This window comes from Arvicanthis niloticus, chromosome 6 (genome assembly GCF_011762505.2).
Source record: "Arvicanthis niloticus isolate mArvNil1 chromosome 6, mArvNil1.pat.X, whole genome shotgun sequence".
NCBI lineage: Eukaryota > Metazoa > Chordata > Mammalia > Rodentia > Muridae > Arvicanthis > Arvicanthis niloticus.
The window spans coordinates 46,624,461-46,642,944 of NC_047663.1; the positions used below are offsets into that span (position 1 = coordinate 46,624,461).

Sequence of the window (18,484 nt, forward strand, 5' to 3'; positions counted from 1 at the left end):
ACTGCCAACACATGCAGTCTCATACACACTAAACATAAAATTTTACAAAAGGACAGACTGCAATTAGACCCCAAAGTTTCATTTACTGAGTTTTGGTTCCTTTGTAACAAAGCTGGGAGGGGAAGTTGGTCTCTGTGCCTTGTTCTTGTCTTACAGGGATTGCTTCCTTGACCAAAGGAGATTGAGCAGATGGAATTCTATAAACCCCATTGGCTTTGATCTATTAGTAGTCATGCTCTTCTGCAAATAACTGATTCTGCAAATCAGTACTCAGACCCACTGCCAGTCATAGGCTGCCCCATGAGGCAGCTCTAAGCTGGGGAAAAGGATGACTTGCACTCCTCGGTAGCTCTATAAAGGTGAAGGTCCATGTGAGTGGTCTTTAGGCCCTGGTTCTACCAGGACAAAGGGAGGAGAGGGTTTGAGCAGAGCTGTATTAGGTGGAACAGAAAGAAGTGCTCATGCTTGAAGTAAACGTCTCTCCCAAGAATCGGAACAGTTATGATTCCCAACAAGTGGAGTGTTACCTCCCACCATGCAGAATGAACTTCAACACTACCGAATGCACATCCTGTGGGCCACCTCCACGAGGAACATTTGTTCCTAGAGAAAGCTATACACCTACTTGTCTGCCCCTGGCCACTCCTGATGTAGCTATTTGCAAACCACAGCCTTGGGTAGAATTCTAAGTCCCTGGTAAATATGTGCTATTAGGAAAACGCCTCTGGTGTGACTCAAAACCCTCTGGGAGGAAAGAAGGCTCCCTGAGGAGCCAGTGCTCTAACAGTTTATGTATAGCCCAGACAGATAAGGTCCAGAGGTAGAACTAACATTTATTGGGAATTAACTATACCAGACGACGAGACAAATAGAAGCCTGTCATCTAGCTTATTTTTGAGATGGGGTCTCACTATAGTTCTGGCTAGCCTTGAACTCACAGAAATCCACTTATCTCTGTCTCCCAAGAGCTGGGATTCAAGGCATGCCCCACCATAGCCTAACTCATTTATTTTTGGTGCCAGGAATCAAACCCAGGACCTTAGGCATGCTAAGCACAGACTGTCCCACTGAGCTCTATGCCCAGCACGCATCCCCCATTGTCTAGTTTCATGAAGAAAGTACTGTCATTAACTTAATAACTGAGCTTTACAATTGAGGAAACAGGCACAGAATGGCTAAGTACCTTACTCAAGATTGGATGATTCAGATCCAAAAGCTCACATTCTTGCCTGTTGTCATCACCTCCCCGCCCTCCTTGTTTTGAGACAGGGATCTCATGTTTATTGTCCAGACTACCTTGGAGTTTCTGGGCTCAAGAGTTCACTTGCCCCAGCCTCCTGGGCACCTGGAACTGCAGGTCCACACTGCTGCTCCTGGTTTTGGTTGGTTTCTCTGCTGTCTGGTAAAAAGGAAGCAAAAACTATTACTCGGTATAGGCTAAATGCCCCAACTGGGCCTCTGCTTTCTAACGTGTAAAGTCGGGGAGGAGCGCATAGTTTACACTAAATGCTTTCTAGGACAACAAACACAGCATTGTGTAGTCAGCCTTCTTAATCACATCTTCTGATGGGTTCCATCTGCAAAAGGTTTGTCCTCTCTTCAGAACAGCCCTGTTATTTGTTTTCTGCATCTTGATTACACCCAGGATTTCTAAAGCTCTTCGGAAGACAGTACCCGATCAGACAGGGTCTCTCAACAGCCCTAACCACAGAGTATTTACCTGTGGTGGTACTCCTTTTTGGGGCATGTGAAGAAGAGTTGGGATGCATTACTTAGAGACTGGCTGAGGGGAAACTGCTGGCTGATACCTTCAGACAATACATTAGAAACCAGGTGAACTTTTCTAGCCTGCCAGCTTCTTGTGTTAAGGACCCTTTTAATCATGGCTTAGAAGAAAGTTGGGGGAGATAGTTATGGGAAGGCTGTGGCTCTATCAGGAAATGGATTCTTTGTCCCTTTCCCTCTGCCTGCTCACCTAGGGTTTTCTGGGAGAAAGGTGAGATAAAACTTCCCTCTCCTCCCCCTTCAGCTCTCTGCGGGAAAAAGTGACTTCTTCCTTCTTACAGGACTCCTGCTCCCATCGGTTCACCACTCATGAGATAAAGAATCCTTATCGTAGAACCACTCATTTTCTCGCCACCTTAGGCAGCGATACCTCTACTGGGAAGACAGGACAGTCACTGAGGAGGATGTTCAGACACTCCGTGGCTCTCGCTTCTGTGCCTGAGGTAGATGCGCAGCAACCTGGAAGGCCGCCTCTCTGAGCACATCTCTTGCCACCTCCGCAGACACATCGGATGTTGCGTCGCCGCCCCGCCTCCTCTTGCTCTGTATCTGCCCAAACCCAGGCTGGCAGAACTCGGGAGTGGTGGGGAGCGTGGGCGTGCTGCGGGGCGACCATGGCTGTAGACTGTTACCTCCGGTTCCCACAGTAACAATCAAAAGCCACGGTTGCCCTGGAGACGCGGGGGCGGGGCTTGCAATCTGACGTCAGCACCGCGGGCGGCGGGGGTGGCGCGAGTGTCTGCGGGGCCAGCGCCCACCGCAACCCATGGGGACTTTGGACGGGCGTGCCCGAGGGAGGCGCCTGCGCTGCATCAGCACCGCGGACAGCGGCGCAGGGAGGCGCGGAGGGGCCGGGGGTCGGCGGTCCTGGGGCGGGGCCAGGCGTCGGTGGCCGTGACTGGAGACTGTTACTGAGGGCGGCCCGGGCAGTAAGCAGTCTAGAGCCAAGGTGCCGGCGCGCTGCCCGGGCGGGGATATCCCGTCGCCCGCAGTTGAGAGTGATGCCGTTTCTCAGGGCCCCCCCCTCCGCCCAAGCGCGCGCGGACAGACACGCGACCGTGACGTCAGAGTCCTGTGACGTCAAAGATGTCCCAGCGGGGAGGCACTTCCGGCGGTGGGGGTAGGGCGGGGCGGCCCGGTCGAAGCCCCGCCCCCGCCTGGTCCTGAGAGGACAGCTCCGCTTGCAGAGGCGGGAAGTCCTGAGCTCAGTGGGACAGTCCGATGGGACGGGACGGGACGGGATAGGGAAGGGGCGTGTGGGTAGCATGCGGGACGGGGGTCCCGAGAGAGCCGCAGGGCCGAGGTGTGCGTCTGTCTGTCGTGGGCGCCCTGGCTCAGTCAGTCGGGGCCATCTAGGCTGAGTCACCGCTCTGCGGACAGGGGAGAAAATGAGGGGGCGCGTCTCCAGAGACGCCAGCACCTTCTCCCCACTTTCTTGAAAGGATGGCGCAGGAGCCGCTCAGCCTCGGTGAATGGGGTCGGGGGCTCGGTTCTCCGCTGGATGTTTCTCCAGAGTGTCTGCGTCTGCCTTTGGGTGCCCGTAGGTGCTGCATAGGGTTGGGTCAGCCGCCGGCCCCGGTCCACCAAGCCGAAAGCAATCTGCGTCCCTCCCACTCTGCCCCCATCCTCACTCCGGAGTCACCCCCCGGCCCGCCACCCCTCCGGTTCCCTCCTTGCCCTCCCATGGTGCCCGTGCATCGACCCATGTCCGACTGTCGGGGGGTCCTTACCTGTCGGGCCGCGTCGCACCAGTGCCGGCTCGCCTCCCGCAGCCCGGCCGGCGCCGCCGCTTTTATAGGCGCGCGTAGTACTCGTGCGGCGGCTCATTCATGCGGCCGCGGCTCCTACACACTGACGCGCTGCCGACGTCAGCAGAGAATTTAGGAAACGGGAAAAGAAGCTATTTATAGTGGCAAGCGGGGAGGGGGGGCGTAGGGGAGGACGGGACGAAGCGACAGGGAATTGGGAGCGGGAGGAGGGTGCGCACGCGGAAGCAGGATTCGGTCGGGGGAGTACGTAACCCCAGGCTTGGCCTCCAAGGGGTTAACTTTCCGGAACTGCAGGCGACAGGCTGGGGGGAGAATAGTGAGGGAGGGTGAGGCCCCATTATGTGTTTATTCACTCTCCCCTTCCGGGGCTTTGCGAGTCCTAGGATCTCGGTCCTCTTCCCCTGAACCTCAGGGGTCCTCCCTTGGCAACCCCAAACCACACTGCTCATTTCCTAGATCCTATGACGCCAGAAGATGCCCCGCGATGGTATCACTCTGTTTGGCCACTGTGGTGTCCGTCCTCGATCTCTCCTAGTGTATGTGTGTGTGGGGGGGGGGGGGCGAGGAAATGAAACTGGGCCGGTTTAGGAGAGTTTTGACATCTAGGGGCTGGGGAAAGAGGGGTGAAGAAGCCTGGGAGTTTTGGAAGGCTTCCTGACTGGGCCACAGGAGGAAAGAAAGGTACCAGTCAGGTGGTGGAAACCACAAGGAGTTTAGGAGCGTGGTCTGGACTTTAGAAACGAGCAGAAGACCCTCTATAATAGTTTGGAAAGTGTGTCCGGAGTAACCGCAAAAGGAAGGGCCAGCCTCACGATCAATGGAGAGCGCAACTTGGCAGTGCCCCAGGGGGCACCGTGGGGCACCCCAGCACAGGTGGGACATGCAAAGGCAGAGCCTGTAAGAGAAGGAATGCGACTAAGGGGGCTCAACAGCTTGGCAGAGGGTGGCAGGAACCCTTTCTAGAGGAGTTAGAATTTAGAATAGCCTGAATGCTCATACGATGTGGAGCAGGTTCCCCAGAACATCGTAGTTCTATCTCCACGCTCTAAATGGGGCGTCATGTGTTCACGGAGAGGATAAAGCTGCACCAGGATGCCCGGCGGTTCTCAGGAAGAAAGGGAAAGCAGAGTTAAGGGGTGGGGAGCAGGTGGTGCGCATCCTAGTACGTGGGAAGTAGACGGATCTATGAGTTCGAGGCTAGCGGTAGCTACGTAGACCTGAGACTGTGGTGGTGGGGTGCGTGGAGGAGGAGGAGAGGAGAGTATACGGAGAAACTTGGGCAGGATTATGTGGTTGGTCCCATAGCGATGCAACAAGGGCTTGATTCGGCGGAGAGGGATAGAATAGGAAGGAACTGTAGACCCAGCAGACCTTGTATGGTCAACCTGCAGATAAACTCCCATTGTTTAAAAAACTTACAGAGACTTCTCTCCAGATTCACACGATGTAACCCCATGAAAAGGATTTAAAACAGAGACATCAGAGACACCCTTGCTTGCTGTTTGGGATCTGGCCTCTGATTTGGTGGGAGAACTCATAATTGTCAAAACTCATCCCTAAGAGCACTTCTGGGAAGGCTTCTTATCCCCAACACTCCGTTACACTTCCGCTTCAGCCCCAAGGCATATCCCTCGACAGAGACACCGACATACCCTGTTCGCTTCTCTTAAAGCTCAAAAATTGCGAAATCCACGGTTGGACTGCAGTGTTTGTCTTGTATGGACACTATACGGAGATACAAAGTAGTAAGTGGACTAGATGGAGGCGGGTCACACCGCCGCGGAAACCTGGTGAGTCTTGAGGACTCTCCGGACCAGAAGCCTAGGCCAGGCACAGAAGTCTCCTGGCAAAGAAACGCAGCCTCTAGGGGGCGCCCAAGACCTTGGTGTCTCACTAGTACAGCTAGAGGCCCGGCCGGCGGCCCCGGGGCGAGTGACTCAGCCACTACCTCAATCGGGGGAGTGGGGGCTCGAGGACAGCGTGGGGTGCGGCGAGCGCAGCCCCCACCCGCCCTGCGCCCCGCGCGGTTGCTAAGCTCTCCAAGGCCTCTGAGAGATGAGATCCCTGGAACCTCATTGGTTACCATAGTAACTCTGCGCCCCAGCCTCTCCGGCTTGGCCACGGAGGAAGGCGCAGCCAATAAGAAGCTGTGGGTGGTTTGGGGGGGACCCCCCCTATGGTGTAGGCGGGGGGGTCAGGAGGTGCGGGGAAGAGGCGGAGCGTGGGCCACGGAGGCGCGGTGCTTGCAAACGGTGCTTGTGCCTCCGCCCCTCTATGCAGGGACATTTCCGGTGAGCACCCAAGAGCTGGTGCATGGTCCCCTCCCTCCTAGAAGAGGCGTCGCCAACATGAATCGAGCCCTCCCTCGTGTGGCGTGTAGGATTTTTTTTTTTTTTTGAGGGGGTCTCAAACCGCCGGCTCTCGAATGGTGTATTGGAGGGGAAAAAAACTTTAGGATCCCTCAAAACTGCTTAGATTGGGGGATGGGGGAGTTGAGAGGCACGTCCCAAGAGGGCTCTGTCCAGCTATTTTCAGTGACGGGTTCTAGGGTCCTTCTGGAGACCCGCAATTTCGGGGAGGGCTCTTTGGTAGGACCTCTACCCTGTTTCATGTAGCAGCCTCCGCAGAAGCCCAAGAAGTTGGGACTCCAGGAGGGGGCGGACAGTCTCTGTAAACATGCGCGCCCTCGAGTGTCACTGCTTTGGACAGTGTTTGAGTGTGGATGGTTTATGATCTGCATACTGATAACATGTGTCTGAGGGAGAGTTGGAATCTTTCTTCCCACTGAGTCCAAGTGAATAATGGTGTCCAGAAGTGCCTACTAAAAGCCACCCCCATCCGGCTCCAAACTATCTACCCGCATCTCACTAAGGATTTCTAAAATCGCCCTCTCACAGCATACTGTCAGCAGTGTTCCACCCCAAACCCCTTTTAAAGATAGGGGTTTCATGTAGTAGAGGCTGACCTTGAACTCCTGGTCCTCTTGGCTTCCAGCTCCCGGGTACTAGAATGATTATAAGAGTGCGCCACCACCTCTGGCTTAAGAGTTCCCCATTTGAAGACAGAACCCTTTTTCCGAATTGGCGCAATATTACATATAAATATGTACTCGGGAGCACTCAGCACAAAACACCAAGGTTTATGGGACTCCCAGGTCCGATATCTGGGTCTCCAGGTGGGCACATCTGGAAGCGCGGGAACCTACAAGATCTCCAGCTCAGCTCGGCATCTGCAAGCCTCCAGCCCAGGTGTGCGCCAGAGGTTGATCGCAGCCCAGCCGTACACAGCCCCCGCGCGGCCGCGAGGTGGCGCCATGGCCGCGGCAGCGTCGGCCGGTTCGGGCCGCTCCAGATAAGAGTGTGCGGAAAGCGCGGAGGGGCTGAGACGCGACTAGGACGCGGGGAGGACGGACCGGCAAGACAGACCGACCGGGGGCCCGGCGGGCGGAGGGCAGCGCACTGCAGCCACGTCCCCCCTGGATCCGCCGGCAGCCGGGCCCGGGGCTTCCGACATGCCCCCCAGGTGAGTCCTCGAGTTGGCGACAGGGAAGGGCAAGGGACCCGGGACAGTCTGGTCCTCGCGCGCCGGCCGCCTCGGGAGCATCCTCAGGCGTGGGCGCCCGAGTCGCGGCTGGCGTTTGGGGCTCTAAGTGTCTTCCCTGGAGGACTCGGGACGGCTGGGCCGCTGCTCGGCGCTGGGTTCACGGCGGGGTCAGCGGCCCGGGGCCGGCTCTGCCCGCACATGGGCTGGGGAGGAGAGGGGAAGGCAAGGGGGGCGGGCGGGCCGGGCTGGCAGGGGCGCTGTCCTGGCACAGCTCGGCGCCTGGCAGCGGGGCGGGTGGGGCGCAGGCTAGGAGCCGCCACCGCCTCAGGGAGGGAAACCGGGTTGGGCGGCCGCCGCAGGTAACGGGCCGGCGAGGCCCTGCGGGCCAGGCGGGGAACAGGGGCCGGCGTGCTCGCCGGAGGGCAGGGCGGCTTTAGATTTGGCGTGGGTCCCCGCGGCCACCAGGCTGCTGAAATTGGGGGCCTAGAGGAGAAAGTGGGGGCCGGGGAGGGGGGCTGGGACCGGCGCGCTCCTCCCGCCCTGTCTGAAGTTGGGAAAGTTTCCCCTAAGTTTGGGGCGGCAGAGTTTCGGGGGAGACGGGGCTGAGGGGAGCTGGGGAAGAGATGTGGAGCCGAGGCCCGGGCTAGGTCCAGAACGCGGGTGGGGCGCAGGCCAGGGTCAGGGCCGCAGCCGGCTGTGCGCCGTGCCCGCCCGGGGCGCTGCCCCCTCCCTCCCCTGGGAGCTGCGTGGCTCCCCCCTCCCCCCCACCTGCTTCCTGCCTCAGCCTCCTGCCCCGATATAACGCCCTCCCCGCGCCGGGGCCCGGCCTTCGCGCTCTGCCCGCCACCGCAGCCACTGTCTCCGCTCCCCGCGCCGGGGCGGCCGGCCCTAACGAAGGCCTGACAGCCCCCGGCCAGGGCGGCGCCTCGATGGGCATCGTGCTCCGGTCCTCCTTATCACTTCCCCTAACCGGGGCGGCTTCTCTCGAGGCGGGAGGCGCTTCTAACTCGGCTCCTTTTTTCCCCACTTGGGCAAACTTCTCTCGGCCCTTGAATGACTTTTCCTGAAGCGGACATTTTACTTAAATCGGGTAATTGTCTCCGAAAGGGTCATTTCGCCCTAACAGATTTCTCCCTGGAACTTCCCAGGACCCAGCTCGAGTGCCCAGGAGCATCTGGGGCTGGGACGAATAGGCTAACCTGGCTTCCTCTCCATCCACAGCCTTTCTCCTCCTGCTCCTGTCTGGGGCCAGCGGGCCTAGGCTTCCACTCCCGGAGGCCGCTGATCCTCCTCAGCTACTGTTCAGGCCTTGGTGCTCCATGCTCAGCTGAGGGGAAGGGGAAGCGGAGGGGAACCGACTGGGTTGGGTACAAGAGTCCAGGGCACTGCATTGCGTAGCTCTTATCCAGCTGGTGTGTGTCTCCCGCAGGAGAGTGTGCTGGGCAGACGATGCTGGACACGATGGAGGCGCCTGGCCATTCGAGGCAGCTACTGCTGCAGCTCAACAATCAGCGCACCAAGGGCTTCTTGTGCGATGTGATCATCGTGGTGCAGAACGCCCTCTTCCGCGCGCACAAGAACGTGCTGGCGGCCAGCAGCGCCTACCTCAAGTCCCTGGTGGTGCATGACAACCTGTTAAACCTGGACCATGACATGGTGAGCCCGGCCGTGTTCCGCCTGGTGCTGGACTTCATCTACACCGGCCGCCTGACTGACAGTGTTGAGGCCGCAGCAGCAGCAGCGGTGGCCCCGGGCGCCGAGCCGAGCCTGGGTGCTGTGCTGGCTGCTGCCAGCTACCTGCAGATCCCTGACCTCGTGGCTCTGTGCAAGAAGCGCCTCAAACGCCACGGCAAGTACTGCCACCTGCGGGGAGGAGGCAGCGGCGGCGGCGGCTACGCTCCTTACGGGCGGCCCGGCCGGGGCTTGAGGGCTGCCACGCCCGTCATCCAGGCTTGCTACTCGTCCCCGGCCGGGCCACCGCCGCCGCCTGCCGCCGAGCCGCCGTCGGGCCCCGAGGCAGCCGTCAACACCCACTGTGCCGAGCTATATGCTTCGGGCCCGGGCCCAGCAGCTTCACTCTGCGCCCCGGAGCGTCGCTGCTCCCCTCTTTGCGGCCTGGATCTGTCCAAGAAGAGCCCGCCAGGTTCCTCGGTCCCCGAGCGACCGCTGAGTGAGCGCGAATTGCCTCCACGCCCGGACAGCCCTCCCGGTGCGGGGCCCGCAGTCTACAAGGAGCCACCACTCGCCCTGCCGCCGCTGCCGCCTTTGCCCTTCCAAAAGCTGGAGGAGGCCGTACCGACTCCAGACCCGTTTCGAGGAAGCGGTGGCAGTCCGGGACCCGAGCCCCCCGGTCGCCCCGACGGCTCCAGCCTCCTCTACCGCTGGATGAAGCACGAGCCAGGCCTGGGTAGTTATGGCGATGAACTGGTCCGGGATCGAGGCTCCCCGGGCGAGCGCCTCGAGGAGCGCGGTGGGGATCCTGCCACCTCACCCGGGGGCCCCACGCTCGGTCTGGTACCCCCGCCACGCTATCCCGGGAGCCTGGATGGCCCAGGCACAGGAGCCGACGGTGACGACTATAAGAGCAGCAGCGAGGAGACTGGTAGCAGCGAGGACCCCAGCCCACCCGGCGGGCACCTGGAGGGCTACCCATGCCCGCACTTGGCTTATGGTGAGCCTGAGAGCTTTGGTGACAACCTGTACGTGTGCATCCCGTGTGGCAAAGGCTTCCCCAGCTCGGAACAGCTGAATGCACACGTGGAGGCTCACGTGGAGGAAGAGGAGGCGTTGTATGGCAGGGCAGAGGCTGCTGAGGTGGCTGCTGGGGCCGCCGGCCTCGGGCCCCCCTTTGGTGGCGGTGGGGATAAGGTCGCTGGGGCGCCGGGTGGCCTAGGAGAGCTGCTGAGGCCGTACCGCTGCGCGTCCTGCGACAAGAGCTACAAGGACCCGGCCACGCTGAGGCAGCACGAGAAGACACACTGGCTGACAAGGCCCTATCCGTGTACCATCTGCGGAAAGAAGTTCACGCAACGCGGAACCATGACACGCCACATGCGCAGCCACTTGGGCCTGAAGCCCTTTGCGTGCGACGCCTGCGGCATGCGCTTCACCCGCCAGTACCGCCTCACGGAGCACATGCGCATCCACTCTGGAGAGAAGCCCTATGAGTGCCAGGTGTGCGGTGGCAAGTTTGCCCAACAGCGCAACCTCATCAGTCATATGAAGATGCACGCTGTAGGTGGTGCGGCCGGCGCGGCCGGGGCGCTGGCTGGCCTGGGGGGACTACCTGGCGTCCCTGGCCCCGAAGGCAAGGGCAAGCTCGACTTCCCTGAGGGTGTCTTTGCTGTGGCCCGCCTCACAGCTGAACAGCTGAGCCTGAAGCAGCAGGACAAGGCAGCTGCTGCCGAGCTGCTGGCGCAGACCACGCACTTCCTGCACGACCCCAAGGTGGCGCTCGAGAGCCTCTACCCGCTGGCCAAATTCACTGCTGAGCTAGGACTCAGCCCGGATAAGGCGGCAGAGGTGCTGAGCCAGGGCGCGCACCTGGCCGCAGGACCGGACAGCCGGACCATCGACCGTTTCTCTCCTACCTAGAGCGCCCCTCCTAGGTGCTCCTGGCGCTGCCTGACAGCCCGGGGACAACTGGTAGCAGCGGCAGCGCCGCAGTGGTGGCCCCACCTTTCTACGCCTCACCTGGCCTCACTGTTTTGTGCCTTAGCCCGGGGAGTCAGTGGGGGAAAACCCCGGGACGGGGGTGGGATAGGGGAAGGGAGATTTATATTTTTGATATCAGCTTTGACCAAAGGAGAACCCTGCCTCTCCCTGTGGTTCGTTGGCCCCCTCCCCCGGCTCCGTGCTGCTCTTGGGGGGAAGGGTGCCATTATTCGGACGCTCCCAGCCCTACCTCCGGCCCTTGCGACCACACCCATTCTCACTGTGAATCTCCCTGCTGGGGTCGGAGCTTTGGGCACAGTTGGGGAGAGGGGAGGGGACTGAGCCAGCCGGAGGGCCTCCCCGTCCCCGCTCCTGCCCAGCCCGGGACTGATAATGTGAAGTTCCTCATTTTGCACAAGTGGCACTAGCCCCAAGGTCAACCCTTCCCTTCCTCACCACCGGGGTGGGCAGCTCTGGCGCCAGGGATGACAGCCCTGGCCCATCTGTCTCCGCTTCCGAGGTGTCCTCCTCCTCTTCCTGGCTCCCCTCCCCACGGACCATATTTATTGCATGCGCCCCAGGTGGCCCTTATCCTGAGCCCAACTTTAGCTGGGCTGGAGAGGAGTCTCCTTCCTTGGTTCCCGTTCTGTCCCTTTGTATATTCTCTACTCTGTACACAGGCTCTTCCAGAGCCGCTTCCATTTTCTATACTCAACCAAACAGCAATAAAGCAGTAACCAAGGTCCCTAATCCTGTGGCTCTCTTCTGCCCCTGCACCAGGGTGGGTGGCAGGGCCCTAACATAGATGTACAGGCTCAAATAGGCCTCCCCTCCCCAACTCCAAAATATAGACCAGCAGGTCAACTGTATTTCATAACTAAAAATTTATTAAGGAAACAAAACCAGGGTTCCAAATGAGACAGAAAGAAGAAAGGTGTTCTCCCCCCCACCCACCCCCAGCCAATGGCCTTCACAGCCAGAGGACCTCAAAGGAAGCAGCCTGGGCCTTACAATCAGGAGAGCCTGTCTTCTGAGCTCTGAGCCCTGGGCACTGTCCTGGCTGGGCTCTCCTGCACAGCCCTTTCCTGAGCCTGAAAAGGGCAGAGCACCAGTGGTGAAGCACTGCTCCTCCTAAGGTGGGTTGTGCGAGTCTACCGGGATTCACTCTGCTTCCGTTCAGACTGCCTTCTCAGTCCTCCTTTACCGCTGTGCTGGACTGAAGGAATTCTTTCCTGGTAGGGAGCCTCCAAGTGAGGTTGTGAACAGAGAGGCAGAAAAACAAACAACTCGAAAAGAACCAAAACCCTCAAATGCTAAAGGGCCCCCATGTCCCCTCTTCTGGGTAGAGAAGTACAGTGACAAAGCCAGAAACAGGCTCACCACCCCAGGCACCTCTACCTCTGGGTTAGGCTCTACCAGCTTGGAGGCTTCTCAGACGTGTGAAGGGTTAGGAAGGAAGGACAGCTGGGAGAGCTTTACTTGGTTCCTGTCACAGGTGGGAGGGGGTAAGATTCAGAATGAGTAGCCCACTAGGAACTGAGGTGAGGAAGTTTAGGGTCTTTGGGGTGATGAAAGGGGCCAACTTGAAAAGGAAGGCAGGCAAAGAAGGAACAGCAAGAGTCTGAGGAAATTTCCCCAAGAGGGTAACTACAGCGAAAGGAAGGCCAAGGATGGGAATGTGTGCTGGTGGAAGGCCACTCAGGAAGCATGGGCCCAAGACCAGATGTCCCTTCCCTCTAGGCCCATGACCGCCCAAAAGGAAAACAAGGGCAAAGTGCAAGATATGGACAGGAAGAGAAACATGTGCACGTGTGCACATGTGCTGTGTTTGTGTGTGCGTGAGTGCGTGCATGTGCGTGTTGAAGGACTACGGCTGCTGCTACTGTTACAGACAGAACTCAGTGTGGGTCCATAGGGCATCTAGGCCTCAGGGAGATGGAGACACTGGGCACTCTTCCTGACAGCCAAAGCCTCTCAGACGTTCAGAACAGAGACTGTGCAGACTGAGGGGTCTATCAGTTCCCTTGCATCTGATGGAAACTCTAGAACCTCTGCCCCCTGCCACTACAGAGTGGTCGGGTCCTCAGGGTGAGGAGGCCTCCCCCCAGCTCAGGAACTAGACAGGAGGGAGAAAGGGTAGGAGCTTGGTGGCCTATTTGGCTTGTCCACCTGTTGTCATTGTAGCCAGTCACCTCCCTGCTAAATCTTGGCAGCCCAGGAGGGTCCCAGCAGCTTCCGCCTGACCCTTGGGAGGGGCTCTGTGAGGAGCGGCTCCCCCACAGCACGGCCACGGCGTGAGGTTGGAAGAGGATGGTTTATTGTCTGGGTGGATTGGTAGCTCAGGCACGTGGACATCTTCCATGTTACACTGGGCGCCTGGTGGCCTCTCAGGAATGGTTCCATGGGGGTGAGCCCCAGTGTGGCCCCCTCAGCCCACCTGGGCCCACGTAAGGAAGGCTGGGATGTCCCTCACAGGCACATTTCTTGTCAGTGCCTTTACTCGAAGGTTCCGATCATCCGTCAGCAACACTACCTCCCGTAGCAGGCGGATTGGTTCCTCTGTTGGCACAGAAATCAGATGGGCTCTACTGAGGACAGAAGTGACAAACACCATCTCCTGTCTTGGGGAGAATGTGGTCCTGAAGGGGCAAGTTCTTTCCAGATCCTGATGCTTAGGGGGTCAACCTAGGTAGGAGCAGTGCTGGGGCTATGAACTCCTCACATGGGACTCTTGTACCTGGTGCCTGAGAGTATTCAACCTGTTGGCATCCACAGATCTGTCTTCCAAGGACTCAGAACTCAAAGGAAGCAGACTCCCAACTATACCCCTGGATGCTTTATGTATCCAAAGGTTAAAATAAAAGGTGACTAGAAAGTAAGAACAGAGCTTACAAATGTGGGAAAAGGGGTTAGCTCTGGGGTGCTCTCAGGAGAGGCTTGCTAAAGGGGCCTTGTGGCTATGGCCAAAGGATCTATTAAAAAAGTGATCTGTGAACACCTATCAGTACGCAGGGTAGAGTAGCAAAGAGGACTGTCCTCCTGGCTGTCACATGCTCCACATAGCTCTCTGCCTTCCTGATCTCCTCACGCACTTCTGTAAACACACTCACGCACACAGGCTAGATTCCGCCTGTGGCACTGAGATCATACTTTACTCATATTCTATATACTTAAAACATGTTTCTGTATCAGTACAGATAGCCTTCATCTTTTTAGATAATTTTTACAGCAATTTTTTCCTGTCTCTGACTAATAATGTACAGGAGAGAACTTAAAATGGGGCCCAGCAATCACTCAAGTGACACTCCAGGCCCAGGGCATGCCTGCTTGGGTGGCAGGTCTACCCCTCAGCCCTGCCCTGGCATTTCCTAGTGGAGGTCTGGCAGAAAGCAAAGGCACAGGAAATGTCCTGTGGTGTTTGGGGACTGCTAGGGTTGGCGGGCTAGGGGATTGCAAACATCCATGTCTGACCTGAGTACTGCTGGGCTTGCCAGCTCCAGGCAGGGAGGCTGAGAATTGGCTTTCAGCCTAGGGAGGAATTTGGGGATGAAGAGGGAGAGGTTCAAGGGGCTGATGGTCGTGAGGAAAGGGAGAAGAGGACGGACAGGGCTGTGTATAGAGGGTAAAGAACATGGCTCATGATTAAGGGAGGTTTAAGACCCTTCTGTTGCCTGGGCCTGGAATGTGAGTGTGTGATGGGGTAGTGAGTGGTGTGGGGTGCTACATGGGGCTCCCAGCTGTTGTCTGGGTCTGCCTACAACTCCACCATTCCTGCCCTGGGCCTCAGACCAGAAGAGTCCTAGGCTTTAGGTCAGCCAACAAAGGCCCAGCATTGCTGGCAGGGGTCTGCAGGGGTTTCTGTGGATACTTTGAGACATTTTTAACAATAAACATCCTCTGTTTTGACACTGGTAACTTCACTTTGTTAGAAACCAGAGACTGTCATCTTGTCAGGCCCCATCCGCCATAATCCACATGATTTTAAAATTCAACATCGTTTACACATAAACATTTGGTGACGGTTTCTCTGTGAATCTGACAAGTTAATCTGCTAAGAATTCACACTGACAAATGGGGTTTGATTACACCAGCCGTTGCTGATGTAATTTTGATAGGGGCGGTCCCCACGATGGCAGTGGGGTTCTGTTTGGGAGTAATTCTGGGGGTAGCAGGACAAGTTCAAATGCATCTGGGCTAAGAACAAACTTCAGTGGCTGAGAACTATCGGAGCCACACTTCTCCACAGGACCTTTGCAACCTTGCTTCCCTCTTAGAAGCTGCTCTAGGGAAGGGCACAAGCTCCTCTGTTTGGCTCAGCCAGGATTCTAATTTGTCAGTTGAACATTTTAGGTCTGGCTGTCAGGGAGAGTACATGTGGTGGACTCCTGACTAGCTCCTGGTATAGAAAGAAATACAAGCACAAGTGAGGGCTGTACTAAGCAATGAAAGAAACACGGAGAAGACAGCTCCTGGGTGAGCCAGCAAGCCAAGACCGAGGGCATGGATATAGAGGATATATATATATATATATATCTCAATCACAGACAAAGAGAATCATGAGACTAGATAGGTTAATAGAGATCCACTGATATCACTAGCTCAGCACATGACTTGGATCTAGGGGAGAGTAAGATTCCTTTCCACAAAAAGAAATGTCACAGTCTTGGGAATTGATAGCAAAGTCTCTACATGTGGGGCTGTACAGGACATTCAGGGCTGAGGTGGTCACACTTGAGAGTTTTAGGGTGACCCAGAAGTGGGATTCTGCTTACCAAAATATTTTAAAACTCAGCTACAAGCTCAGTCTTTAAACTCTCTCCTGCCTCCAGTTCCAGTTAGCCTGTATAATGCTACAGCTTACTGCAACAGAGATCAGGAAGAAAGGCCTGTTCTTGGCTGGGGAGAACCTCCACTGCAGGCCTGCTGCGGGATGACGTTCCAGAAATACCCTGAAACGGGTAGGGAGGTGAACGTGGCCAAAGGAAAACAAAGCATGCCCACTAGAGGTTCTCTACTCCTCAGGGCTGCGGAGGGCTGGACACAGGAGACCATGGCCTGAACAAGCTATACTGAATCATAAAGACATTCTTACTGTCAGAAGGAACTCACCCAAGAAAGGAAATAGATGCAGACTGAGTGGGACAGCTTACGGCCTAGAGCAGGGTTTCCTGGGCTAGAGAGGCTCATCCCTAGTTGGCTCTAGATCACCTAACATTCTTTAGGGACAGGGAAGCTATGAAAGGAGGTCTAGCCTCTGGTAAGGTGAACAAGATGGTCTCAGGCTTGTATAGGCCTGTATGGACTTCTCAGGCCAAAGTCAACAGAGACTCTTCTTAGGGACTGTGGATGGATAGGAGAAAGCAGGGCAGAGGGACGGACAGCTCAAGGAGAGGCCAAGCTGTACCTTTGCTGGTGGGCATGTAATCCTTAGCCTTGTCTTTGCAGTAGTGCAGGCAGCAGGAGAGGATCAGGTCATCGTTGTTACCCTGGAGGAAGACAGTGTGAAAAGCACCACTGGGCAGGAGGGGGCGCCATGCAGAGGCAGAGGTACTTCCAGGGCTATGTCCTGTTCAGACAGGCTCTGGCTCTGCTTGGCTGAATCTAACTGTCTTCAGTGATTCAGAGAGCAAGGAACACTCCCCTCCTGAACCTTGATGGTGGCTACCCTTCAGTTGCCCAGGTTCAAAGGGCTTTTACTCCTACCTTTTGGGAACACCTTCTCCCCCCCCCCCCCCCCCAGGGTTTCTCTGTGCCTCACAGAGATCCACCTGCTTCTGCCTCCCATGAGTTCTGGGATTAAAGGTATTCACCACCACTGCCCAGCTCAGGAGCATTCCCAACAGTGGACTTCTCTCTGGGGGGTCTCACCAGCTGTCCAGTAATGTCCTCACTTCGGAAGGCGATAGATTCAAGTTCATTGCCACGGCTGGTCAAGGCCCGTAGGCAGGAGTCCCGACTCTCAAATCTCCGTTCGAGGAATTCGATGGATTTTCGGGCCTTTTCTTGCACCACACGGGCATAGCCCCCAGCCCGGTGGTCTGTCTCCTGCCCTTTGGCGAGGCCATCCAGCTCATTGATCACTGATGGGACAGAGTTTATAATCAGCAGTTATGCCTGTGTGCATCCTCTGCTCTCTGTCCACTTCCTTTCTCAGCTAGGCCCCTTCACAGACAATAGAGGCCATCTTTCCACAGAGTTTTCCAATGAATCTGGCAGGACAGGCACCTGTGCACACGGCAGGACCTGAGACTGAGACTGCTGCTGCACCCTAGCTCCTGTCTGCCCTGTCCTCTGAGCTCCGTTTTCCTCCCAGGGGGAACTTACAGGATTTTCTGGGGCAGGCATTCCTTAGTTATAGTATAGATCAAATGAAAAGGGAACCTTGGGGACACAGAAACAAAAGTGAGTGAGTGAGTGCCCTTCCTCAGCTACTTGGGTCTGAGCCATAGCAGTCTAAAAGGAGGCAGGGTTCTATTGCCTGGTCTGGCAGAGTACAGGGAAGCCACAAGGAAGGACAGCCATACTGATTTGTAAGGGCCCTGGTATTTCGTAAAACCATAACCTTGGCACACACATTACTTCCTTGAATCTACGTGTGTGTGTGTGTGTGTGTGTGTGTGTGTGTGTGTGTGTGTGTGTGTGTGCGCGTGCACGCGCCTGTCTGATTGTCTATGTGTCTGGGACATGGCTTCATTTTCTGGTGAAGATTCTTTCCAAAATTCCAGCCAAAAGCCTGAGGTCAAGTGGGAAATATGCACTCCTTGGGGGCTTAGGGAGAGTTTGGGGTCTGAGGCCTCTCCTTAGTACAATGATTCATGGCTTGGGGAGTCGGCATGAGCATGCTGTTCCATGGTGAGCCTGGCACTCATTGTCTGAATATTCAGAAACATTTTCTGGAAAGGGCCCATATGGGAACACACACACACACACACACACACACACAAACAGACACGTGCATGCACACAGACAGACAGACAGACACACCCATGCTTTTAGCACCAAGAAGCTGAAAGGTCCAGATAATGTGTAACAGTGGTGTATGGTATATGGTACAGCAAACAGAACATCAAACAGGAAAAACTGGTATTCTATCCCCAAATCTGCTTTCCTGCTTCCAAACTAAACAGGCTTCAAAGGGGAAGCTTGTTTGTGCTTCTGCACCAGGCGGGACTTCTCAATGCTGGGGTCAGACCTAAAGAGCACAGAGCAGGTTAAAGAGCACAAGACACAAGCAGGGAAGGCTGTCCACTTAACCCTTTGTTGCTCTGACCATATAGCAGGAGTCCACCAAGGAAAGCATGAGTGGACAGGAGCTCTGCTTACATCCTTAAATACAGGGATCTGCCCAGCTGATATAGGGTCAGTGTCTAGCCTGTGTGGCTGCAGTACAGTGGCCAATTGCTAGTATCCTTAGGTTCACTGACTATGTTCTGAAATGTATCCTCTGGTATTTGTTCCTTTTCTACCAAATCTAAATTTCTCTACCAAACTTAAGCTCTTTAGGGCCAAGGGCCATAGATATGACTTTCCACTGTAATTATCAGGGACAAAGAGAAAGCACACACTAGGAGCACAGGCTAGCCTAGGAAGGTCTAAGAGGAGTGTTCTCATTCCGGGGAGGCAACGCTGAGACACCAGTAAGCTTTCTCAGTTTTACCAAGTACAGACCATCTAACAAAAATGGCCAATCTATTTTCTTTTTCCTAACTAAAGCCTCCTAGGAGAAAGGTGCA

At 56.4% G+C, this 18,484-nt stretch overlaps 2 protein-coding genes across 6 annotated transcripts in view; one reads left to right on the plus strand and one right to left on the minus strand.

The window, feature by feature from the left end:
- Positions 1 to 6,918: 6,918 nt before the first annotated feature.
- On the plus strand, positions 6,919 to 11,501 carry Hic1 (HIC ZBTB transcriptional repressor 1). 2 transcript variants are annotated; one of them, XM_034507951.2, is made up of 2 exons: positions 6,919 to 7,076; positions 8,527 to 11,501. In XM_034507951.2, the coding sequence occupies exon 2, from the start codon at positions 8,547 to 8,549 to the stop codon at positions 10,689 to 10,691; it is 2,145 nt and encodes a 714-aa protein (XP_034363842.2). In that variant the 5' UTR covers positions 6,919 to 7,076; positions 8,527 to 8,546; the 3' UTR covers positions 10,692 to 11,501. The 2 variants fall into 2 exon arrangements, with proteins under 2 accessions (XP_034363842.2, XP_076792433.1); XM_076936318.1 differs by lacking the exon at positions 6,919 to 7,076 and adding an exon at positions 7,920 to 8,187.
- A 431-nt stretch (positions 11,502 to 11,932) lies between these two features.
- Positions 11,933 to 18,484, minus strand: part of Smg6 (SMG6 nonsense mediated mRNA decay factor) — a 222,766-nt gene continuing 216,214 nt past the window's right edge. For all 4 annotated transcript variants that reach the window (XM_076936313.1, XM_034504241.2, XM_076936309.1 and 1 more), the window contains 3 exons: positions 16,620 to 16,831; positions 16,156 to 16,237; positions 11,933 to 13,310 (listed from right to left, as the gene is read on the minus strand). In XM_076936313.1, the coding sequence (XP_076792428.1) occupies positions 13,180 to 13,310; positions 16,156 to 16,237; positions 16,620 to 16,831 (425 nt within the window). In that variant the 3' untranslated portion in view covers positions 11,933 to 13,179. The remainder of the gene's footprint in view (positions 13,311 to 16,155; positions 16,238 to 16,619; positions 16,832 to 18,484) is intronic.

What these genes read in the sequence shown, in the direction of transcription:
- Hic1 (XM_076936318.1), top strand. Translation starts at nt 8,151, where the DNA reads ATGACTTTTCCTGAAGCGGACATTTTACTTAAATCGG. An exon ending in GGACATTTTACTTAAATCGG is followed by an intron (nt 8,188 to 8,526) that starts GTAATTGTCTCC and finishes TGTCTCCCGCAG; the next exon opens with GAGAGTGTGCTGGGCAGACG.